A 25,636-nucleotide genomic window follows, 5' to 3' on the forward strand; every position below is an offset into this window, starting at 1 on the left:
TCTCTCTCTCTCCCCCCCACTCTCCTGACTTCATCTGTACTATAAATAAAGGCAATGAAAGCCAAAAAATAATCTTAAAAGTAGCTGACACCCTAGACTTGCGTCACAATTCATTTAAAAAAAAATCTCAACCAGTTAAGTAATCTTTACACATTTTTATTGTTTAACCGACTCCCCATGCATCGTTACATCCCGAATATGTATGATTTGTTAAAGCTACCGTGCGTAGTTTCTGTCATGAGGAATTCTAAGTAATGACAACAAAACTGTCGGCGCGTCCACATGGTACAAGCCTTCCGTGATCGCGCAGTTGCTAGTAGCCAAGGAGGACACGGAGGATTATAAAAACATGACGGACTCTTCAGAAGAGGTCATTGTCTTCACTCGAGTTTCTGCGAGGGAAAGTCGTCAGACGCCACACTCTTCTGAACATAGTCACACTGAGAGATAAAGAGAGAGATGTGTGGAGCTGATAGTCTTAATTAGCTTTGTAGCAACTCATTTGGCGACGGCTTGAATGTAACGGACGCTCGACGGTGTTTTAAGCCCCCAATGTCGACTTCAAGGCAGCACTAAAGCTTTCAGGGACGAACCTTTGGTTTTCTCTAGCAGCTTCAGGTTAACATTTCCTCTTGTAGTGGCCGGGTTAGCTCAGTTGGTAGAGCAGGCGCACATATGTAGAGGTTCAGTCCTCGACCTTTGCTGCATGTCATCCCCCTTTTTTCTCCCCTTTCATGTCTTCATCTGTCCTGTGGAAATAAAGGCCTAAAAATGCCGAAATAAATAATCTTAAACAAACAAACATTTCCTCTTGTAAAGACGTAGTGGCTTGCATAGTTTCACATCTTTTGGATGTTGAATTATGACTAAATGTGACCACACATGCGGGAGAAACTGTAACGTTGTCGAGGCAACCCACTGCTGTGTTTGGGATCAGATTATAGATTATAAGCCATGCACGTCACACTGAGAGACTGATCATGATCAGATGCATTGGCAGATAAATGGCTTGGAATGTTTAAAAGACATTCAAGAGATGGAAAGATGACTTCAATACTAAGATTGAGAAATGGTCTATGCATTAAAAGATATCTTCATTTCCATGACAATGACCGCTGCTTTGCCTGCTCCATCTTTCCTCACTCACTTATCTGCTTTCTTTTTCTTTTCCCGTCGTTTCCCGCTGTATGCGTTACTTCTCGTGGATCATTACGAGCTCATTATTTAGAGCAACGTTAAGATTTGCTCTCTTCTCTTATCTACTCTTCAATGATTGTGATGTCGGTGCCTGGCAACTGTGCTTTTTGTATAATAAAAAAAAGGCCAGTATACAAAAATAATCAATAACTCGACCTAATGCAGAAGGGTTAGAAAGGAAAGCCTTTTCAGTATCATTCATCTGTTCATGTTTTCATCTCTGCTGCACAGTGATCAGTTAGTGGCCTGGTCCAATACCCTCATAATAAACTGCAAACGGAAGGAAGGAAAGGAGGGGAAAAAAGGAAGGAAACAAGGAAACAGGAAGGAAGGAATGAAGAAAGAAATACAACACAACAGAAAATAAGACGCAGCACAGAAGCAAAAAGATCAGCAACAAAACACAAAGCAGAACCGAGATCAGAAAATGCCTTTTAATCATCCTTTCACAGGTTGCACATGCACCGAAAAGCAAACCTTTTCAAGAATTTAATGAGAACGAGAATAAAACGCCTAAATTAGTCATGATAAACAGTGAGAACTGCTTCAGAGGCTGTCTAAGCCTAGAAAGAGAAAGTTATGAGAGGTTTCTGGAACTGATGGCGTGAAAGCTTTCAGCCTTAATCCAAAACAATCTCAGCATGCGGTTACCGAAAACCACATTAAGTGAAACCTATTGCTCTGCTCCTGTTGGTCCATCTGTTTAAATTCAGCACATGTTTTAAATGTAATGCTTTGTAAATTCCAGATGAATGAAGTCTGTCGGAGCAGTTACTGAAGGTGTCTGATGTTTGTGTGTGCGCAGGTCTGACGACAGAAGGTCTGTATCGCGTCAGTGGGAACAAGACGGACCAGGACAACATCCAGAAACAGTTTGATCAAGGTAAAAGACACACACACACACACACACACACACACACACACACACCTGCACAGACCCTCATAAATACATCTTCAGCCACCTAGAAACCCCATAGAAAGGAGCACACGTGTAACCGGAGTCTCAAAGCGCAGCCGCTGTGGATGGTTCTCGTTATTCCCACAGATCCCGATTCTAAATTATCGTCCCATAAAAGGGTTTAAGAACTCAGGAGTTCCCTTGGAAAAGCATGTTACCAATCGAGTAGCGCTCGTGTGATGTGTGCAATAAATTCAACCCGCAGACAGAAATAACAGATTCCAAAACCTGACCACGCAGCAGAAGGGCTTAAAGAGAAACACGTGCCCCCGCGGAGCCGAGTGGAACCTGCTCACGGCGGGCTGGTGAGCTGCCAAAGCGGCTGTTAGAATAAATAAAGTCACCACAGGCAGAAATCACCGGCGCACAGTCAGCGGCGTCACTCATTTTACAGCCAGGCGCTGTAATATATAAATATGGAGACCGGACTGACAGTCTCACGTTGATTATTGATTGCATTTTTTTCTCCTATTTCCTCTATTATAGTTAAGTATAGATCTATATGTGTCATCACTGTGCAAATAAATAGACTTCTCAGTTAGCTTGTAAAATAAAATAACCTAAACCTTAACCCTTAACAGACCCGGTCTGTTTTTTTATTATTATTATTATTTTTTTGGGCATTTTAGGCCTTTATTTATATAGGACAGCTGAAGAAATGAAAGGGGTGAACGAGGGGGAATGACATGCAGCAAAGGGCCGCAGGTCGGAGTCCAACCTGTGGCCGCTGCGTCGAGGAGTAAACCTCTATATGTGGGCCTGCTCTACCAGGTGAGCTACCCAGGCGCCCGACCCGGTCTGTTTTGCCTGTTTTATGAAGCATAAAGCAGGGGTGTCAAACTCAATTTCACTAAGGGCCACAGTGGAAAAAGAGAATCACATCAAGGGCCAGACATGTATAGTTTATTGGCTTTTATTTAATCGAAAAAGTAAAATATCTTTGACTCAATTATTGCATGTCTCATATAGTCTTCTCACTTTGGTCCACATACAGCCCTGAAAAAGTCAGCAAAAGTTCCTCAGCCAGCCTAGAATTTAGCAAATCAAGCAAAACAATGATTACATCTTCTAAGTAGGCTAGCACACAGCTGACTCACAACAAGCTCTTCCACAGCCTGAATATGCAAACTCTCTGCTTCTGGGGGAACTTCTGAGTCTCAAAGTCGGCACATTTGCCAAATTCTGCTTTGAGTGTGGCGTAATTGCAAGATGAAAAAACAGTTTCCCATGTTTTTGGTTTGGCGCACAACTAGGTGGGCCAAAATTGATTGTGAACCTAAATTGATATGCGGGCCGGATCAGAATGTGCGAGGGGCTACATTTGGCCCGCAGGCCTTGAGTTTGACACATGTGGCATAAAGTATAAATTATCACCCAATTCTGTGTTACATCTTCTAGGCCAACTCATCATCGCTAGTTGTACACTTATTTTATAATAATTCATATTAAATGATTCCTCATTTTTTAGGTACAAACTGCTGATATTATGAATTATTTTAGCTAATAGTGAAGATCACAGGAAGGTGTGTTGATGCATAATTACAGCCTGTTTCGTGTATGGAACTATCCATGTTATGTTTGGGCAATTTAGTTGAAAGAAACCCGTATTTTTGATATAAAATATTTTAGAACGGGTCCATTTTGACCCAAGGACAACACAAAGGTTAAGAGTTCTCCTCCAAGTGAGACACCACCTACCTTTACATAACAATGGTATGTTTTAGATATTAGAAGGTATCCTAAAGGAATTATACACTAGGGGGTGGGAATCACCAGAGGCTCCTCGATAATACATTCTTTTATCACCTCTTTTCCATCTTCAAATGATGTCCCTAAATGTCCCTATCTAAAATGAAAATATATTGCAATATGTGGTTTGTTGGTAAGACATGAAGTGAATCTGCTATATTACACTTGTAATATAAAGAGCAAGTTTGATGTGGGACCAACATGTTTCGTCTCGTGGCCTTCATCAGACTCAAGAATATGTATATAAATATGAAAATATTTGATGTAAATGTTATTTGTCATGTGTTGTATGATGACTTTGATGAAGGCCACGAGCCAAAGGGCCTCAGCCCGACATTCATGTTGTTTTTGTGCAAGCGTCGCTGAAGTTTTGAACCCCCAACGTCATTCCCTTCCCCGCACACTATAGTATGTCCTACATCTGTTGTGAATGGGACTCTGTGAAATGCCTGTAAATGCTCAGGGGGAAAAAGCTGCCCAATCTTTAAATAAATCGCCCCAGAGAATAAAATCGAATACAGCTGTAACTGTCAGAGATGAGAGTTGCAGAGTACTTTAGGGTCGACTCGTGTAAACCTGCCGCCCTCAGAAATCTTAAATAGAGTCGACTTTCATAATTCTGTTTACTGTAGATGAAGTCCTGCGCTTGCTCTCTTCGCTGCGGCCCGATCACATCTGTGTGTAAAAAGCACCATTCCAGCCAATTAGCTCCTCTGTCAGTTGGAGAGGGTGGCGGCCTGCCGGCTACTGGCTACTCCCAGCATATAAGCTGGATCTGTTATGAAGGGAAATATGATTAAAATGACTTTGCTTGGGGAGCAGCTCAGCTGTGATGGGGATCCTTTTGAGGATTCAGAGGTCACCGTGGCTCCGCTTCATTAACATTTTGGGCTGAAGCAGCGTTCTGTTGGTTGTTTATTAATACACTTCATTTAACACCAGCGTCTCCTCTATCCTCTATCTATCCTTCTTCTTGCCCCTTCTTTCTCGTTTGTCCCTCTGTCCTTTAATATCTCCACGTCTTTTTGTCTCCTTGCTCCTCTGTCCTTTCCTTCCTTTTCTGTCCTCTTTTTTTTAATTCTCTTGTGCGTTTAATGTCTCTCTCCTCACTGCCTCCCCTCCTATCTTTTTATTTCCTTGAGAGTATTTCTGGTGAGGTGTGTGTGTGTGTGTGTGTGTGTGTGTGTGTGTGTGTGAGCAGTCTCCGATTCAGTGTGACAGCTGCCTCAGTGTGGCCTCAGGGCTCTGTCCTCCTTCTCGCTCCCATTCCTCCTTCCCGTCGTCATTTGGATACAGTTACAGTGTGTCAAAACAGGAAGTATATTTCCTTTTTATATAGATATATATATATATATATCCAGTGTCTCTGGTCTTTATAAGCCGTCATTACATACACAATTTTTTTTGTTGGTTTTTACTCTTGAGTAAATGAGAGCGCTGAAGAGATGACCTGACCTCCTGCTGGCTACATCTTTTCCAAATAGAACAGAAACTCAGAGTGAAGCGATGGAGCTGGAGCGTTTCTCCTCTCTCGGCAGAGAGAAGGCTACGTGGAGACGTCTGACGCTGCGGCACAAACGCAGGCTCATTCCGTTCATTTTGAATGGGGGTTGTCATCTTTTGAAAAAGAAAAACTCAACCTCACACTGTGCTGGCCAGTCATGTAACCGGCGATCAGACTTGTCAGTGTGTTTGGAGTAGGGATGCACCGAAACCGAATTCCGAATCTGACTCCCAGTTTTCAGCGGTGACTGTCCTTCCTTTGCCGTACCTGAAGTTGCTGCATTCTGGCTGCTGTCTGTAGATTCCTTCATGCTCAGCTCGTATTCTTCCAGATGTTTCATACCAGATGTTGTAACAGCGGTGATGTTGTGTATTGTTTAGGGTCCTCGCCACCACCAGCGTAGCACGTGGAGTGCAAGCTTAGGGTTCCCCGTCAAAAAGCCAAATATTCAGCCAAATCCAAAGCCAAATCCTGGATTTGGTGCATCCCTGGTTTGGAGCTAGGGTTTTGAAGCCGTGTGAGAATCCCGTACAGTAAACGGGAAACCTTGGCCTGTGGTAGAGCGGTTGCCTACCAAACGGAAGGTTGGAGGTTCGATCCCTGGCCCTGCAGTCCCATGTCGAAGTGTCCTTGGGCAAGACACTGAAGCCCGAATTGCTCCACGCCATCGGTGTGTGAATGTTTATCTGATATGCAGGAGGCGCCTTGTACGGCAGCCTCGGCCACAGCATACGGACGTGTGTGAATGGTTCCTGTACGATGTTAAAGCTGTTTATGTTGTTGTTAAGACTAGAGAAGCGCTATATAAATACAGTCCATTTACCTCAACCTTATCACTGCCACAAGTTTTATAACATATGAGGGTAAAAAACAAAACACAAGCACTGAGCTGCCCAGGAGTTAGTGTTATAGCTGAATGTTTGCTGCAACAACAAAGCACTCGCATTGTCTCACTCGTTTCTTTTCCCCTCGCTCTCTCTCGCTCTCCCTCCCTCTCTCTCTCGCTCGCTCTCCCTCCCTCCCTCCCTCCCTCCCTCCCTCCCTCTCTCTCTCGCTCTCCCTCCCTCCCATTCTCTCTCTCTCTCTCTCTCTCTCTCTCTCTTTCTCTCGCTCTCCCTCCCTCTCATTCTCTCTCTCTCCCTCTCTCTCCCTCTCCCTCCCTCTCTCTCTCTCTCCCTCTCTCTCTCTCTCTCTCTCTCCCTCTCTCTCCCTCTCCCTCCCTCTCTCTCTCTCTCCCTCTCTCTCTCTCCCTCTCTCTCTCTCCCTCCCTTAAATGAAGACTTGTCAGTGTGTCTTGAGGCGGTGTGAGAGTCCCGTACAGTGACGTCTCCATTCTTCAGTCAACAGGGTTCAAGGTTGTTTTTTTTCACTTGTCCGGACGGGCAAGTAAAAAAAAAATTCTACTTGCCCAAAGTAAAATTTTAATTTTAATTCGGAGGAAAAATGTAAAAAAAAAAATGAAATAAAAGTGCAAAAGAATTTTTTGGAAAAAAAAGTCAAACTTCGGGCAATATAAATACGTCAAAAAAAAACGTAACCCCAGAAATGTAGAAAGCATCAAAAATGTAAACAACGGGCAAGTGGGTTGTTATATTTACTGGCCCAGTGGCGTTTTGAACCCTGGTCAATGCTTAGCTGTTTTTGATGGCGATGTTAATTATTGAAAGATTGAAAAGTTTAATATTTAAGGTCAAATTAGTCCTCGTCAGTGGTTCTAAAGCGGGGTTTGGTTGCACCAGACGTATTCTCTAAGGCACTCCTGCACACTGGCAGCGTGGCGTGAGCGTGGCGTTTCTGTTGCGTGGCGGCTGCGTGAGTTTTCTGTGTCTTTGCACACGAAGCGATGCCCAGGCGCTGACGCTGCTGCAGCAGTAGTATACTTCATGTTAAACATAAATATATAGTGTTGATTAATTACATTTTATATCTGCATTTATGTCAAAACCTCGAGACTTTCAAACATCAACATGTCATTTTATTAAATGTATTTGTGTCTAAATGACATATCAACATCTTTTCGTATTCTATGTTGCCTGGAAACGCTTGCGTGTCGTGTGAAAAGTAGAGCGTCAGTCCTATTTCTAGCATGCGTGTTTTTAGCGCTCGAACCGCACCTGAGACCACGCCACGCAGCTATGCGCTCACGCCACGCACCCAGTGTGCAGGGCTAAAACGGAGACATTGGAAGCACTACACGTTTGGTTTGAAAACTCCAGGTATAGGGTTGGGTACCGTTTGGATTGTTACGATTCCGATTCCTAAACCGATTCTTGAAAAACTGAAAAATGACATCAAGAAAAACTCTTTTATAGATGTTGTAGTATAATATGCTTTTACGTCCGTTTGGTGAGCCAGAGGAAAAATATGGCATTTTACGTAGCCTACATTCACGGTAGCTAGCTAACGGTAGACTACAGAAGGTGTGACATTTTACGTCCGTTTTAAATCTCTGCTCTTACTTTCCACCGTCCCGTTCTTTCTCCAAAGTATTTTCTGTGTTTTTAATTTATACATCATGATTTTCAACCGCAGAGTAGCGTCCAGCAATCTGCTTCCTGTCGGTCACGTGATACGTGTTCTCAGACGTGTTAATGTGGACGCAGATTAGTTCTGCTGCTGGAGCTAAAACTCTTGTGTGGACGGAGATCGCTTTTGTTTCAAAACGTTGTTTAAAAAATGAAAACGCAGGAGTGTAGATGTAGCCTTAGATGGCAATCATATCCACTATCAATAACCTAATACAAATAATTAGAGACAATCTGTAATTATTGATGCTTCTTTCCATTTAAAGACGGTGGGACAAAATGTATTTGGGATGTATTGGGTCTGCTTGTGATCCACTAACTTCTAAATAAGGGTTTTGACATTTAGAAGGAGAACATGATCTAAAACAGGCCCGGCTATGCTTCTTCTGTTGTAGTTTCTGTGTGTTGATACCCTTGATACTGCTGTGAAGTTACATTTTGGGATGGAGGCAGTTTACTAGGCTGAAAAAAAAATGGTGAAGGTGATATTAATCAGCCTGAGAAACTGCATTCCTAGTTTAGTTTAGTTTACATAGTATTTGATCCAACATAAACAGACTGCATACTTTTACAGCATCAATCGTTGCACTGTGACAACGTTGTGGCGATCGCTCAGATACTCCTGGATGTCACAATTACATGTTTCACACACTTACATCCACAATCATCCTCTTATATACTCACAACCCTCCGAATCACCCGCACACGTACAATACCAGTCAAACGTCCAGACACACTTTTTCCATTCACTTGGCTGAGAAAAATTGTCCAAACTTTAGACCGGTACTGTACTGAAAAGTGGATTTCGAACTGCTACATCATAACAGGAAATGCTTAAATTCCTCATACACAAAAAGTGTGAATCTGCTGCTGAGTCTCTCTCTCTCTCTCTCTCTCTCTCTCTCTCTCTCTCTCGCCCTCTCTCCCTCTCTCTCTATCTCTCTATCTCTCTCTCTCTCTATCTATCTCTCTCTCTCTCTCTCTCTCTCTCTCTCTCTCTCTCTCTCTCTCTCTCTCTCTCTCTCTCTCTCTCTCTCTCTCTCTGTGTGTGTAGATCACAGTATCGACTTTGTGGCGATGGATGTGGCGGTGAACGCTGCAGCCGGAGCGCTGAAGGCTTTCTTCGCCGACCTGCCCGACCCTCTGATCCCCTACAGTCTGCACCCGGAGCTGGTGGAGGCCGCAAGTAAGAATAAACAGACACACACACACATCTACAGGTCTAAGAAAACACCTGAGCCATGAATTATTGAGTAGTAAGAACAAATAGTCAACACAAAAAGTATCCCTCTGATTCCTGCAGCTCCCAAAAGAAAAAAGGCTGTACATTTGATATAAAAATACACTTTTGACATGGAGGTAATAACACACAAACTGCACTCTTTAAACCTTTTAAAGCACTTATATGTTCACTTTGTTCTCTTCATTTTAATAAAGAAAAAACAAAAACCAGATGAAGCTGAATACACACACACACACACTTTTAACATCTTGTCTGGTGTAGCTGCTGTCTTTAATGCTGCAGAAGGGTTCAGTTTACACTCACGCAGCTTTCTGTCACATCACACACTTTTAAGAGTGTTTGGTGCGTGCGTGCGTGCATGTGTTTCCTGTTTGTATATAATTGAGACTGAGTGCCGACACCACCAGGCTGACGGCGGCAGATTAAAGTCCAAAATAAAATATGCACACTGCCGCTTCTTCTCTGGAAAATGAGTCTGATATGCTGTAGAAGAGAACGCTGCCTCTCTCTACTCTCCTTTCTCTTTCTGTTCATCAATTTCTTTTCTTGTTTATGCTTCCTTGCTTTCACTTTCTCTTTCTCCAGCACGTCTCCTCTACTCTCTCAGACGACAGTGACTGTTTGACCTCCTGATCTTTAGCAGGGCATTTATTGTGGGGTAGTTTTGGCCATGATGAATTCAGAAGTGTGGGACTGTCGCGTCATGTACATGTAGAGTAAGAGAAGCTGAGTCATATGTCCAATAACGACATCAACATCAGTGGAGTTGCTCTGTAATACTGCACTCACAGATTACTATAATCCAGCGAGCGTTCATACACAGTGCCCCGCATAAATGATGTGGCCAGTCCATTTAAGTCACTTTTGTAGTTCACAATAATGTCAACATTAGGGCTGCATCTAACGATTACTTTCATTGTCGATTGAATCTGTCGATTGTTTTCTGGATGAATGGATGAGTTGTTTGGTCTCTAAAATGTCAGAAAATGGTGAGAAATGTGGATCGGTGTTTCCCAAAAAGTCCCATGATGACGTCCTCAAAAGTCTTGTTTTGTCCACAACTCAAAGATATTCAGTTTACTGTCTCAGAGGAGAGAAGAAACTAGAACATATTCACATTTAACAAGCTGACATCAAAGTTTTCCTTTTTTTTTTTTCATAAAAAAATGACTCAAACCGGTTTTAATTATTACCGATTATCAAAATAGTTGACTAATCGATTAATCTTTAGTTGGGGAAGGCAGTTTCCTGAAAAATTATTAGCAACATTTTTTCTCCGTCTCTGAAACCCTTCTCTGATAATGACACGTGTGTTATTGCGTTTATTGTCAGCCTCTCCTTTAGATTCTTTTTGAGAAGTCTGGCTTATTTTATTTCGGGTTGCTTTGCAGTGCCGGCAGTCGTTGCCAATGGTGGCACTTTTTCTGCAGGATTTTCCGCCGTTGAATCGGGCTTTCACCATCTGAAGACACGTGCACGCGCATCTCCATTTGCAACAACAGCCAATAGGAAAGCTCTCTCTCTCTCTCTCTCTCTGAAATGCCCTGTAATTGGCCAAAGGTCTCCCGTCTCTCCAGGGATTTTCTAAGACTTGATAACCGAGCCAAGAGGAGGTGCAGACGTCTAGTTTTCTCTCAGACCACTTGCTGAAAAGAAACAATGCTGAAAGTCTATTATGGGAGTTTTGCCCAACGACGCCAAAGAAAACTGCCTACCCCGGCTTTAAATGTGTCGTTAATAGTTTAGTTGAATTAAAAGTAAGAAAAAAAGACATTTGTTTTCCTATTTTACTGGAGTTTCTATCGCACAAGCGCGACAATAATATAGACACAACACTTACAATTTACACGTGCTACTACAACACAAATGCTACCCTTTACATCATTCATTCATTCACGTATTCGGTCAACGTATCTATTCAACATGTTTTTATTGAATTTGTCACTTGAGAATAGTTTTTATCTGCATTTTATTTTCATTCTGGAACAAAACTCAGAGGCAGCTTCATTTCCTGACCCAGGGATCATTAAAGTGTCATAAAATTGAAACTAAAACTTGTTTATATATGTTTTTTTTTAATTATATATATATATATAAATATATATATATATATATATATATAAATATATATATATATATATATATATATAAATATATATATATATATATATATATATATATATATATATATAATATGACAACAGGGGATCAAATGATTCAATTGTTATATCAAACTAAAGTGTTCCTTTCTGACATATGGCAGCATGGATTAATGACCTTTGACCCCTTTCAGCCATTGGAGGGTCAGAGGCTGGCGTTAAGATGATTGATGGCGTGCAGGATGAATAAATCAGTGTGTCGTTATGTGTGCGGCTGTAAATTTGTGTCTAAAAATACATAAAAGGCCTCCTGCTGCTCGTGGAATGTCAATCCAGAGGAGGAAAGGTTGTGTGTGTGTGTGTGTGTGTGTGTGTTAAAGTAGCTTTGAGCGTTTCAGCTCCGATGAGCTTTTCGCCGCCGGGGATGTGATGGATTCTCTGGAGAGGAACGAGGAATGTCGAGGAACTTCACAGACAGTTTACTCCTCAGGAAGACAGCAGGATGTGTTTCCTGTTGTTTATTTGTTGTTGTTTTTCTGTGTTTTCCCCCGCTTTGTGGAAGACCTAGGTCTGTCCTGTTAATTGAGCTACGCATTTAACCCTCCTGTTGTCCTCGGGTCAAATCTGACCCATTTTCAAAACGTTTCTATATCAGAAATTTGGGTTTCTTTCAACCAAATTTTAAAACAAAATAATAATTTGGGTGTTTTATTCAATTTTATAGCATGTCATTTATAATAGAATGTTGAAAAATGTAGGAAAGTGGCTGGGTTGGCTCAGTGGGTGGAGCAGGCGCACATACACTGGGAGGTTTATGCCTCGACGCAAAGGTCCAGGGTTTGAATCAGACCTGTGATGATTTCCTGCATGTCTTCCCCCTCTCTCTCCCCTTTCTCACCTAGCTGTCCTGTCAAATAAAGGTGGAAAAGCCCAAAAAATAATCTTAAAAAAAAATAAATCATAGGAAAAAATGTCAAAAAAGTGACAAAAACATCGGAGAAAGTGAAAATGAAATGCTTTTATATAGACCTTAGTTTTCCCCTAATACTGTATCTGAAGTCTCTTTTATATAGACCTTAGTGGTCCCCTAATACTGTATCTGAAGTCTCTTTTATATAGGCCTTAGTGGTCCCCTAATACTGTATCTGAAGTCTCTTTTATATAGACCTTAGTGGTCCCCCTAATACTGTATCTGAAGTCTCTTTTATATAGACCTTAGTGGTCCCCTAATACTGTATCTGAAGTCTCTTTTATATAGACCTTAGTGGTCTCCCTAATACTGTATCTGAAGTCTCTTTTATATAGACCTTAGTGGTCCCCTAATACTGTATCTGAAGTCTCTTTTATATAGACCTTAGTGGTCCCCTAATACTGTATCTGAAGTCTCTTTTATATAGTCCTTAGTGGTCCCCTAATACTGTATCTGAAGTCTCTTTTATATAGACCTTAGTGGTCCCCTAATACTGTATCTGAAGTCTCTTTTATATAGACCTTAGTGGTCCCCTAATACTGTATCTGAAGTCTCTTTTATATAGACCTTAGTGGTCCCCTAATACTGTATCTGAAGTCTCTGTCCCGAAATTCAGCCTTGGTCCAGAATTACAGCCACTAGAGCCAGTCCCACTATGAGCTTTCCTTAGGATGTGCCATTTCTGTGTCTGTAGCTTTAAATGCTATTGAGGAGGAGAGAGGGGGGGGGGCAAGGTGGAGAGTGGGGGTGTGGCCTTGACCAACTGCCATGCTTCGCTTGTTTTCAAGCCATGATGTCTGTCTCTTTCTCATGGGGGGGCCAAATTCTCTGGGCGGGCAAAGCAGAGAAAGGGGAGGTAACCTTTCCCCTTATGACGTCATAAAGGGAAGATTCCAGATCGGCCCATCTGAGCTTTCATTTTCTCAAAGGCAGAGCAGGACACCCAGGGCTCGGTTTATACCTATCACCATTTCTAGCCACTGGGGGACCATAGGCAGGCTGGGGGAACTCATATTGATGTTAAAAAACCTCATAAAGTGACATTTTCATGCCATGGGACCTTTTAAAACAGCGGTCAATTGATTCAAAAGCATCAACAGATTGTAAGTAAAAGATTTGATTTGGCACATAGCGACAACACTAATCGTTCACAGCCCCCGCTGAAATACGTTTAAATTCACTAAAATGTCGTGAGCAGGAAGGACAAAAACACCTCAGTTACATGTTATTTATTCACTGCTGCTACTTACATTCACAATGTACTTTATTCGTGTTCGTATTGTATTGACGTTGACACTGCACTAGAATAGCATTTGTATACTCTGTTTGTTGTTTTACTTTTTAACCTAATCTCACTTTACTTCTACTTAGCGTTTTCATTTCTTGTAGCTTTGTTATTACTTTGTGACTTTATACACTTATTGATAGTTTTACCTTTAATTGACAATGAGCAACCGCAACTAAAAAATGATCCCTGAGGGAATCAATAAGGTATTCTGATTCTGAAATAGACAGACAACATTTCAGTCCCAGTCGCATCTTCGTCAAGTCAAGTCAAAATGATGACACCTGAGTAGTCTACAGACAATAATACATCACATGTTAAACATGTAAATCAGAAATACAGCGACATCACTGAACATTACAGGCAGGAAAAAGATGATAAAAAAATTACCTCTTTCTTCTGTCTTTTTCTTGTCTGTAGTCCAATGAAACCATTTCAGTCTTTAATCAGCTGTTTCATGCTGCGGTGACTTCATTAAACCTGAACACTCGCACAAATGCAGTGTTTACGTCCTTACTCTGCAGACACTGACCTGTGTGTGTGTGTACGTGTGTGTACGTGTGTGTACGTGTGTACGTACAGAGTGTGGGAGTTGCTCTTGGCAGCATCTCGGTATTTTGTTTTTTCCAGAGAGTATAATTTCCGTATCCCGAGAGAGTGTGTGTGTAAAATGTTAAACACTTTCTGTCTTCTCTCCGTGTGTGTGTGTGTGTGTGTGTGTGTGTGTGTGTGTGTGTGTCAGAAATCGTGGACTACATTGAGCGTCTGCAGGTCCTGCGGGAGATTGTGGAGAAGTTTCCTTCTGTCAACTACCAGGTCTTCAAATACATCATCACACACCTCAACAGGTGAGAGACACAGCTTGGATCTCTCACACACACACACACACACACACACACACACACACACACACACAGACTCTTAGCCCACATACAGGACACAAAGTTAAATTCTCAGTGTGAAGCTTCAGCAGCAGCTAAACGCCTCGGCGTTCAAATGTACGTATCCCTGTGATGACAGTGAACACATCGCAGCAGGTGGCTTCTTCATTCGACTTACAAACTGCCGTCTGACGCACCTCACGATGTCGTCGATGCAGCTTCTACATTGAGCCGACACATGCTGAGTGTCTGTCTTTTTGGTCTATTTGCAGACACTTACATGTAATGCACTGTGTACTCACTATGTACTCACTTGTGTAGTGTGGAAATCTCGTCAGGTTAGTTTTGTCTCAAATTGAGCACGGCCGGAAATTCCGCCGGATGTCCGTTTCCTTCCTCTTTCTTTGTGTTGGCGTTCTAACCTCCGGTGGATTTGTGAGGACTGTGGTTAACTGCTCCTCAGATCTCTGCAGGGTAAATCCAGACAGCTAGCTAGACTATCTGTCCAATCTGAGTTTTCTGTTGCACGACTAAAACTACTTTTGAACGTACACGTTCCACCAAAACAAGTTCCTTCCTGAGGCTATTTAGCAGAGGCACCGTGGCTCCGTGCGGAGCTTAGCACCGCCCAAGACGATTGTGATTGGTTTAAAGAAATGCCACCATATTCACGTTTAAAAGTACATTGGTGGTCCCGTAGCTTCCGCTCCGCAGAAGAATTGGTGGCCGCTAAGGGGGAGTTGCGTCCAGCGACGCAGCCTCAACATCTTGACCACTTTTAGTGCAGCACCTGGCGCCGTGGCGCGCTGCACACTCAAAATAGCAAGTGTAAGTACCGAAGTGTGCAATTTAAGACACAGCATCGGTGTTCTGAGTCCTGTCGCCTCGCAGCAGAAAGCGCCGCTTCTTCCTGCTCAGCACAGCGGCCGGATAATGTTCAGTGACAGAATCAAACGGCAGCTGTCATTAATCTCATTAATCTGATGAACATTTAAAAAATCGCCACCATAATCATAATGTCACACCTCATCAGTCACTGATTTAATCAAAACATCAGTCAGCTGATGCTCCAACAAGACAAAATCTGCTCATATTCTCTCCTCACGACAGCCGATACATTCAGTTCATTTAACCACATTTAGAACAGAGGTGTCAGTTTCAGCATTAACTTTAGTAATGAATGGAGTCTCGTACACCAGAGCGGACCAGACCAGCGAAAAATATGTTAACGATGTGACAGGTTGATTTGATGATTGGCTTTTTAAACCAAGCTGTCGAGACACGTGGTTTCTGCAGCAGTTGTTTCGTTGTGGATAAGATAAGGTAAAATAAGATGAGATCACATTTCATCACAATTCTGCTCCAACATTCAACAGACAATGATAAAAAACACAGACATTAAAAAATACATCTGTAATGTCACCCAACAAACATCTGACACACTTTTCCGTCTCACACACATACACACACACACACACACACCCCAAATCTGTGATGACTGATTTAACCCGTTTGCGTTCCCCGCAGGGTGAGCCAGCACAGCAAGAGCACGCTGATGACGGCCGACAACCTGTCCATCTGCTTCTGGCCCACGCTGATGCGCCCCGACTTCGAGAACAAGGACACGCTGTCCACCACCAAGCTGAACCAGGCGGTCATCGAGTCCTTCATCGTGCAGAGCAACTACTTCTTCCACGGCGGCGAGGTGGCGGAGAGCTCCGGCGGCGAAGGCACGCCGCCGCCGCCCCTGCACTGCCACAACATGGTGGAGGCTCTGCTGCCGCTGCAGCTGCCCCCCCCGCTGCAGCCGCAGCAGATCCAGCACACCCTGCACCCCGACCCGCTCATCTGACCGCCGCCAGAGCACGCTGGGAAATGAAGTCCGGGGTGGGTGGGTGGTGGGGGGGGGGGATGGGAGAGGGTTTGTTTGTGTGCCGCCCGCCAGCTGCTTTTGGGCCAACAAATCAGCACGGAGGAGGAGGCCGTCTTCTCTAAAACTCTATGAAACGCCGGTCTGGTCTGCCCCCCCTCCCCCCCCGGTTGGTACAGTCCTCGACTTTAGGGTGAATGAACTTTGTGGGTTTTAGAGACACATCGAGCGTTTTGTTGGATTAAACCTAATCTGTGGAATCAGCTCATCCCTGCGAGGTAAATCCTGGATCAGACAATTACAATCAGATGTCACTTTTTATTTTTTATTTTTTTAATGTTTTTGTTTTTGGGATCTGACCCCCCCTTTTTAATGATACGGAGACTGAAAGTAGTCGATGATTGAACTGATTTGATTTGGCACATAGCGACAACACTAATCGTTTAGCAGGGTCTGACTTGGACTTCCTTTGGGGCAGATAGAGATTACTTTCCTCCTCTCCTACCTTTTTACCCTGATGGAATAGCACACTGGGCGCCTGAGCCCTAGGTCCCCCCTTTAAACCCTGCCCCCCCTCCTTCCCCCTGCTCCAAGACGAACAGAAAAAGGGAATTTAAAAAACAAAGAGTCCCCACGACTGCAACTCAAATATGAAACCCCCGGACTTACTAGATAGTTGACTGACTGGTTACTGACTCTCTGACGGACTGTTTTTGGCATTTCAGCACAGCAAAAACTTTTCTTTCTTTTGTTGCCCAGTAAGAGGAAGCGAGGGAACCGAAACTGAACACAAGAAGTTTTTTTTTTCCCCTGCGACGCCAGACGTCAAACAAACAAACAAACGGTGGATTATTTGAACTCCTCGCAGAAATAATATCAATTGTGTCTTATGGAGTTTAGCTGGGTGTATGGGAGGAGGAGGGCGGAGCTCTGGTTTTAAATATTAAAAAGACTAAACAATCCCCCCCCCCCACCCTAAAGGCCAGCACATGCACGCTTTGTGTCAAAAGGTCCCACATGCCAATTTCATGTCTGTTTTGCGTCGTTTATGTTTTTTTTATCATTTGGACTCTTGAATATTTTTTTGTAACGTCTGGTTTCTACCCCCAGCTTGTGTGTGTGAGTGTGTGATGACGATGTGTATCAGTGCGAGCTGACCTGTGGTGTGTATTACCTTCTCCGCAGAGGGAAGGAGGGATTCAGGAGGGAATGTAAACAAACAAACCGTGGACTGATAACACTCCGTGACAAGATAATCAGACTTTTACTACAAACCTTCAGCCTGACCGTCTCGTCTCTTCAGAGCCTCCGACCCATAATGCAACGCCGGGGCGCCCTCTCGCTCCGACGGGGGGGGACGACCCCCTCGACGGCGACGACGGCACACGGGGTGAGAAAAACCACTACGTCGCGATGCATTCGAGGAGGCGTCTTTTTTCCGTGTTCGACACTTTGCCGATGACGCTTTTCTCCACTTCTTCATTTCTACTTTTACGTTCTGTTGGGTTGTTGGAAACTGAAAATTTGCATGTCTCTGTTTTTTGCCACTTAGTGAGAAGAAAATACAACTTTAAAGTTTAAAAAAAAAAAATGATGAAGTGAAACACTTTGAAACTCTTAAAGGCGCTCTAGTTCAGATTTGCATCGTTTTTTTTTTTCCTTCGGTTTAAGGGGAACATTCCCACAGAAAAACTCTTAACAGGGGTTTAAGTTTTCGTTGCATTTGTTTCTTTTCCGTCACGCAAGAAACCTACTCTTAAGATCATATTTTTGGTTTTACAGTATGTCGAATAGTTTTCCCTAAACAGAGGAAAGAAGTATATATATATATATATATATATATATATATATATATATATATATATATGTATGTATATATATGTATATATATATATATATATATATATATATATATATATATATATATATATATATATGTATCAGCTGCCAGAGGTTGCTGATTTAGTGAAATACCACCGGGTACTGGACTGTATAATCCGTCAGAAGCTATAATCATATTCCTTTGTGGTTCTGATGGTGCAACTGAAACCCATCTTTATTTCTGATGGTGTGTGAATGTTTGGATGCGTGTGTGTGTGTGTGAGAAGAGGGGTTCGATAACGGATCTGTGGGTTTTAATCCTCCTTGGCCCGTCTGAAAGAGAAAATCCCTCATCGCTTTCTCCATCGATGACACTTAAAGGCAGAACAAGGGCGGCAGTAAAAGTCCGGATTAAGTTTAAATTCCGTTACACCTTTGACTTTTTGTCCAGCTGAGCCACAGTTTGTGTCTCTTCCAACACACATTTGAGCCACGTCGATCCCTGATGATCTTGGGTAAACCCCGGAGGATGTTAAAAACGAAACTTGTATCGCAGTTTTTGCAGGATCTTCAAACACTCTTCTGTCCCAATGGGATACAAAATACTCCACCTGCTGCATGACGTCTACCATGTTTAACCCGGTGTCCATGTCCGTAATTTCAACTTCAGGAATAATTTCCATAAAGTTTCCTGGAAAGAACTTTGTTATATGCAGCTTTGGAAAGTTTTTACTCAAGTACAATTTGAGGCAGTGGTGTGGTCTACGTGATATGCAGGTATACAGAGTTTACCCACCAGGAAATCTCCGTATATACCCACTTAATAATGTGCACAGTGTGGGCATAGTGTCCGTGTAGTGTGGCCGCAATGTGGCCGTAGTGTGGGTGCAGTGTGGGTGCAGTGTGGGCGTAGTGTGGGTGCAGTGTGGGCGTTGTGTGCGCGTAGCGAGCGGCCCCAATACTCCATCTACACTAACTCCAGTATTCTCCCTTCACGGCACATTTAAGACTAATATAAGGAGCCTATTTTATTTTGTCCTCGTTGCTTTGGGGTCAGCTGTAGGGATCCAGGCTCAGGTCCCTGATGTGAAAGCCTCTTACTGCTTTATATTCCATTATATTTTTGATATATTTTGAATGTCATCTGTGTTTTCCTTCTCATAGGATAAATAAAGGTATTCCTACCATAAAGTGGTGCATTAAAGTGTATCAGAATGCAGGAAATGAAGTCTTTGACGCTCAAAATAACCCTGGGGGAGGACATCCAGACCCCACACTTTCATATGCCCCCCAAAGGCCCATTCTGAGCCAGGAAAACAATATTACTATTAATATATATATGCGGTACAGTATACCCATTACAATACATTAGACTACACCACTGCTTTGAAGGTACTTTATGCTACTTACTGTACTTGAACATTTCAGAGGGAACTCTTGTACTTTTTACTCCACTACAGTCATTTCAAAGTACTTCTCTAGTATTCTTTTACATTGTAGTATTGCGGCTTTTACCTGAGAAAGGGACCTGAATACTTCCACAACTGTTACTTTAGTGTCCAGTGTGGCACACTTCAAAATCTTTTCATTTCAGTTAATCGCTAGCATCACCCAGAGAGTCTTTTAATGAGGACACAGCGGAGCAAACCGTTGAACGTACATAGAGAATCAAGTTGTCACTAATACGTGAAGAATGAATCCTATTTATTTGGGTTGAACTGCAGAAATGGCTTTTTTTCCTTCGTATTTAGTACCAAATGGCACAGTTCTTTCCAGGTAATGTCCGAGGAAGTTATATAAAAAACATTATCAGTTACAGTGTCTCAAAGAGTCTTACTTATAATGATTTAGTATATTTATACACAATAATGTCTTTGTATAAGAAGGTACTGTACGCCATGTCTGGCAAGTTTTTCTTTTGATAACAAAATAATCTCAACTCGGGGAACTCAAAATTCAATTTCTCTTTTTATTCTGCGTGCGCCTGATGGAATATTAATCCAATCCAGATGTACAGAAGAGTCTTTTAGGAGTCTTAAATAAAAAAAGTAATATCCAAACAATGTGAAGTGTGGGTGAGGACCATTTGAGATGAAATCTTCAAAGGTTTTTTCGGTCATCTGTTACCGTGAAACTTGCAGAACCTTCTGCAAAGTTTTCTCACGAATACTCACTTGTAGTTTTGAGGTTTTCTTAAACAATTTCCAGACAACAAAATGTCTCAGACTCAGAGTGTTCAGGGTTTTATCTCGGCTCCATATCTGCACTCTTAAGTTTATTCTGATGGTTTTTTTTCTTCGACGTGACAGTTAAAGTTTGATCGCCAAATTAATTAAGCCCTCCATTCATAATTAAACCCTCTTTAAATACCTTTCCCTCGGCTCTTTCTGCCGCCTGGTGCGAGTTATTCCTTAAACTCAAAGCCCATCACATGGATGCTTCAAGGGTTCATTTGACCCAGAATGCATTGCTCTGCTAGTGGCTATTTGAGTAAGAAGAAACCGAGGAGGGGGAAGTGTTACGGCACAGAAACGGCACAACCACTGAAAGTGTTTCCGATGAGCGTCAGCGACGGGGGATGAATCCAGTTACACAAAGAAATGTGTGTGGGGAGGGGGGGGGTGGTGTCTCATTTTAGACGCGTGTCTCCAGTGTCCCCAAATCAGTCAGCTGTTTCCTGTACCCAGATGACGTCACTGAGGCACGTTCCTTTGTTGAGATTCAAGCTTTTACTTTTCTTTTTTTGTGTCACATTCAGACAATTGTTTGTTTTATTGAATTTTTTTCAGAAAACCCAATTTATTTAACCCTTCCCACAACCAGTTTGTCAGCAGAACATTTATATATATATATATATTTTATTGTTTTGAAGTAATTTATGGAGTATAAAAGGCAGATATTTGCTGGTTCCAGCTCACCAATTTAAACATTTAAATGTAATATTTTAGAAAACTAATCATCATATTAACACAATGATGGAAGTCATTTTCATTGTAAAAGCCCTGCGTCCTACCTGACATTTTAGGGATTTTATTTTTTTTAATCATAACAAAGTGAGAGGACACAAACTATAAAGGATTAAAAAAAAACGTTTTTCTTTTTAAGATTTTTTTTTTTTTTTACATTTTAGGCCTTTTTTAGTTTTTTGTGACAGCTTAGACATGAAAGGGGAGAGAAAGGGGGGAATGACATGCAGGAATCCAACCGGCGGCCTTTGCGTCAAGGACTGAGCTTCTATACATGGGCGCACGCTCTACCACTTGGGCACCCAGATTATCTTTATTTTCATTTTTTAGATTTTTGAGGGAAAAGGTTTGAACTGGAGAGAAATGAGAACGGAGCCAAACGTCCGTCTCATCATCGCCACAAAGTTTACTTTACTAAAAAGTATCTACATAAGAGTGACATGACACTGTCATGAACACATGACAACCTTAACCCTAACCCTAACTTGTCATGACAAAAACAGAACTAACAGAACACTTACTAAATGTTATGTCATGTCATGCGTTATGTCATAAACGTGTATGAATTGTTTCTAATGTTTATGAGACGTTCGTGTCAGTGTCATGTCACTTTTATGTAGATACCTTCAAGTAAAGTGTAACCGTTTAAAGTCTAAAAGGCACTTTGAAGGGGACACGTGTCTGGGAATGGGACCCGCTGCACACAAATGACCCACAATTTTCCTTTGAGGTGTGAATGAGAGGCTAACGAGTGTGTGTTAAAGGAGATAAATATTCAGAATGGAACGTAGCCAAAAGCCCATTTTAAGGGTTTTGGACTGAAGAGGACACTGAAAGGGAGCAAATGGCGACAGTGGAAAAGAGCCAAGAGCATCCTGATCTACCGGGGGAATGGGAGGGGGGAGATGGGATGGGAGAGGGGAGGGAGGGTGGGGGGGGGGTTCAGCAGCTGCTAGATAATAAAAGATGAAGCTGTTCGTCTGTAGTTTTTTTTTTTTTTTTTATCCAAGTTATGTTTTGAAATCATTTTGTCGATAAGATCTCATCCTTTCTCTCCGGTGTACAAACCAACTGACTCTTAACGTCATCCGCTGTGTATTATAGTAAATAAAAATGTTTTTCAGAAATGAAAAAACTCTAAAATAAGTTTGTTTTTCTGTTTCCTCCTCCATAATGTTTCCAAATAAAGTTTCTTTTTTTTTTTTTCAAAAACGGCTGCGAGTCTTTTTTTTTTTTTTTCTTCTGTTCTTCCTCTAACCCTGATGTTTTCCTCGTTTTTAAAGGTTTTTTTTATATCAGAAATATGGGTTTCTTTCAACCAAACTGCCCAAAAACTAAATGGATGCATGGATCTTCACAGGTAAAATAAATGATCACTTCCACTGAATTTAAGACGTGGGGAGTTTTATTCAGTTTTATAGCATTTGAAATAAAAAAATGTTGAAATGGTTTCAAAACCGTCTCCTGACTAAACTCTGACATGACATTTAGGCCAAGGACCCCCCCCCCCAACCTGAAAAAGAGACGAGCAGTGGCCCCCTACTACATAGTTCAGTATATTTCGTAAAGTGTTCTTTCTTTGCCATATTTTAGGAATCATCAGAAATCATTATGCTGCGTTCCAGTCACAATTTTTAGCCCGTAAGTTACGACTTCAAGTCACGACTCACGACTTGGTAGCGTTCCAGGCAAAGTCACGACAAACCCTTCTAGCTGGCATTAGCGTTAGCTAGCGGCTACCTACCGTTGACGTTAGCTAGCGCTAGCTGATACTAGCAATTTCTAGTCGGCAACATATTTTGGGCTTAATTTAATAAACATAACCTGTAGTAGTACACAATTGTATGTGTATTGTTTTGATTACAATGTGCAGAATTACTTTACGTTTCCCATTTATGTCTATTTCTCACAGTTATCTGTACAGCATCAAAAGGGTCGACATTGTTGTGTGTGACGTCAAAACTGTAACTGGGAGTACAACCATCTGGTGCATCTGGTTCACGAGTAGTACGTTACGGGTTTGATTGCCGTTCCAGGGCACTTTAACGGGTAGAAGGTTGTGAAAACACGAGTTATGGGTTGCCTGGAACGCAGCATAACATTCATACTGTATATTCAAACATAAACAAACTGGTATACGATAGCAACAATAGAATCAAAGATAGAATGGAATAGAACCAATAACCATTTGGATTGAAAACATAAGAATACATGTTGTTGTTGTCATAACGACACACTATGAATACTGGGACCCAACTTTAGTTCTGACACAAATTCACTCAGACAGCAGTTTGTATCAGAGAGTCATTTGACTGTGACAATCCAAAGGTGCAGATTGCAACGAGAGAAAAGACACTGGTCCAGCAGAATACCAAGTTGGAAAACATGGAATTCCACTCCAGAGAGATTGAACCGCAAATGAATTTCTATCTCAGTTCACTTGAAGAACAAGTACGGCGTGAACTGAAGGACAGCGAGGCGAGGCTCACCCAATGTGAATCTGAGGGAAGAGTTCACCTGATAATCCGAGAGGACTTGCTGGCCAATGTCCTCGATCAGCTCCAACAACAGAGAGAGGGCAGCACTTTGAGCCATGACAACAAGCTGATGCAGAGGGAGATGTGTGACTTGAAAGTTCAGCTGGCTGAACGTGTCCCCTCCCCACCCGGGGAAACAGAGTATCTGAAATCCCAGCTGGGAAAAATCAGCAACAGGCTGAGAAAAGCCCAGAAAGATCTCGACCTGCAGTACTTCATTACTGAAGACCTGAAGGTCGAATTGGAGCAGATGAAGGCAGAGAAGGAGGCCCTTAAAAACAATGTGGAGACTCAGAAGACGGAGCTTTGTAAGGAAAGACAGACGCTCGCAGTAGCTAAGACCAACGTAGAGTTAGAGTTGGAGAGCTATCTGGAGATTGAGAGGGCTGAAGCTCAGGAGCTGAAGGATGAATTGAGCGAGATGGAGGAAGCTCTCCGAAAACAGGACGAGGAGGCAAAGGAGATACTGGAAAGATCCCAGGCTTCCCATAGAGCCCAGCTGGATGAGGCTCTGGCTGAACGTGTCCACTCCCCACCCGGGGAGTATCTGAAATCCCAGCTGGGAAAAATCAGCAACAGGCTGCGAAAAGCCCAGAAAGATCTCGACCTGCAGTACTTCATTACTGAAGACCTGAAGGTCGAATTGGAGCAGATGAAGGGAGAGAAGGAGGCCCTTAAAAACAATGTGGAGACTCAGAAGATCGAGCTTCGTAAAGAGAGACAGATGCTCGCGGTAGGTAAGACCACCAACATGACGTTGGAGAGCTATCTGGAGATTGAGAGGGCTCAAGCTCAGGAGCTGAAGGATAAATTGAGCAAGATGGAGGAAGCTCTCCTAAAACAGGACGAGGAGGCAAAGGAGAAACTGGAAAGATCCCAGGCTTCCCACAGAGCCCAGCTGGAGATGCAGGGCAAAAGCAACAAGAACCTCATGGCTGCTCTGAAGAAGACTGAGCAGCAGCTGGAGAGTCATCTCAACCAGTGGAAGGAGGACAAGTCATCCCTCCTTCAGGCCACAGAAAGCCTGAAGCTGACTCAGCGGGAAAAAGAGCAGGACTGGGAGAGGACCGAGAGCACCATGAGGTCCCAGCTGGTAGATCTTCAGAGCCAGATTATGACAAAGCCAAAGAAGAAGAAGTGGTACAAAAAGCTTCTGCCTGGCTGAGGAATTGTATAGTATTTGTACTTCTATAGTGTCTGTCTGTCTGTGTGTGGGTCTGTCTGTCTGTCTGTCTGTGTGTGTGTGTGTGTGTGTGTGTGTGTGTGTGTGTGTGTGTGTGTGTGTGTGTGTCTGTCTGTCTGTCTGTGTGTAGGTCTTTCGGTGTGTGGGTGGGTCTGTCTGTCTGTCTGTCTGTGTCTGGGTGGGTCTGTCTGTCTGTCTGTGTGTGTGTGTGTGTGTGTGTGTAGGTCTGTCTGTCTGTGTGTGGGTGGGTCTGTCTGTCTGTCTGTGTGTGGGTGGGTCCGTCTGTCGGTGTGTCTGTCTGTCTGTGTGTGGGTGGGTCTGTCTGTCTGTCTGTCTGTCTGTGTGTGGGTGGGTCCGTCTGTGTGTGCGTCTGTCTGTCTGTGTGTGGGTGGATCTGTCTGTCTGTGTGTGTGTGTGTGTGTGTGTGTGTGTGTGTGTGTGTGTGTGTGTGTGTGTGTGTGTGTGCAGTAGTGTTGGAGTAGTAGTGCCTGTAGTTAGTGCATGCTGCTTCTGCTTGTCACTCTCTGCTTTCAGCTACTGCCACCGGATAGCCCTTTGTTTTCAGGGCCGAGAAGAGGAGCCGAGTGTGTAAGCCTCCTCAGCCGGTACATAGCCTCTCCACTGCCAAGATCTCGTACGCGCCTCCCCGTGGCACACATGGTAACTGGTCCCTTGTGGTTCCAGGCTAAGTTGTACGGGATCTCGGAGCAGCAGTGGGCCCCAGAGACGTGGCATGCAGGCCCATCGGTGAGTGGAAACGCCCTGATGCCCGTCAACCACTGTCCCAGCTATGGGTAAATAGCCCCAGCTATGGGTAAATAGTGAAGACCCCAACAATGACGCAGGCG

The 25,636-nt window shown here is 43.0% G+C and overlaps 1 protein-coding gene across 2 annotated transcripts in view; it reads left to right on the forward strand.

Moving 5' to 3' along the window:
• Nucleotides 1-18,129, forward strand: part of arhgap5 (Rho GTPase activating protein 5) — a 66,052-nt gene extending 47,923 nt beyond the window's left edge. For both annotated transcript variants that reach the window (XM_078278333.1, XM_078278334.1), the window contains exons 4-7: nucleotides 2,003-2,080; nucleotides 8,988-9,119; nucleotides 14,273-14,378; nucleotides 15,939-18,129. In XM_078278333.1, coding sequence (XP_078134459.1) covers nucleotides 2,003-2,080; nucleotides 8,988-9,119; nucleotides 14,273-14,378; nucleotides 15,939-16,263 — 641 coding nt within the window. In that variant the 3' untranslated portion in view covers nucleotides 16,264-18,129. The remainder of the gene's footprint in view (nucleotides 1-2,002; nucleotides 2,081-8,987; nucleotides 9,120-14,272; nucleotides 14,379-15,938) is intronic.
• The last annotated feature ends 7,507 nt before the right edge of the window (nucleotides 18,130-25,636 follow it).

The sequence above is a fragment of the Sander vitreus genome, chromosome 20 (assembly GCF_031162955.1).
Source record: "Sander vitreus isolate 19-12246 chromosome 20, sanVit1, whole genome shotgun sequence".
In the NCBI taxonomy this organism is placed as follows: domain Eukaryota; kingdom Metazoa; phylum Chordata; class Actinopteri; order Perciformes; family Percidae; genus Sander; species Sander vitreus.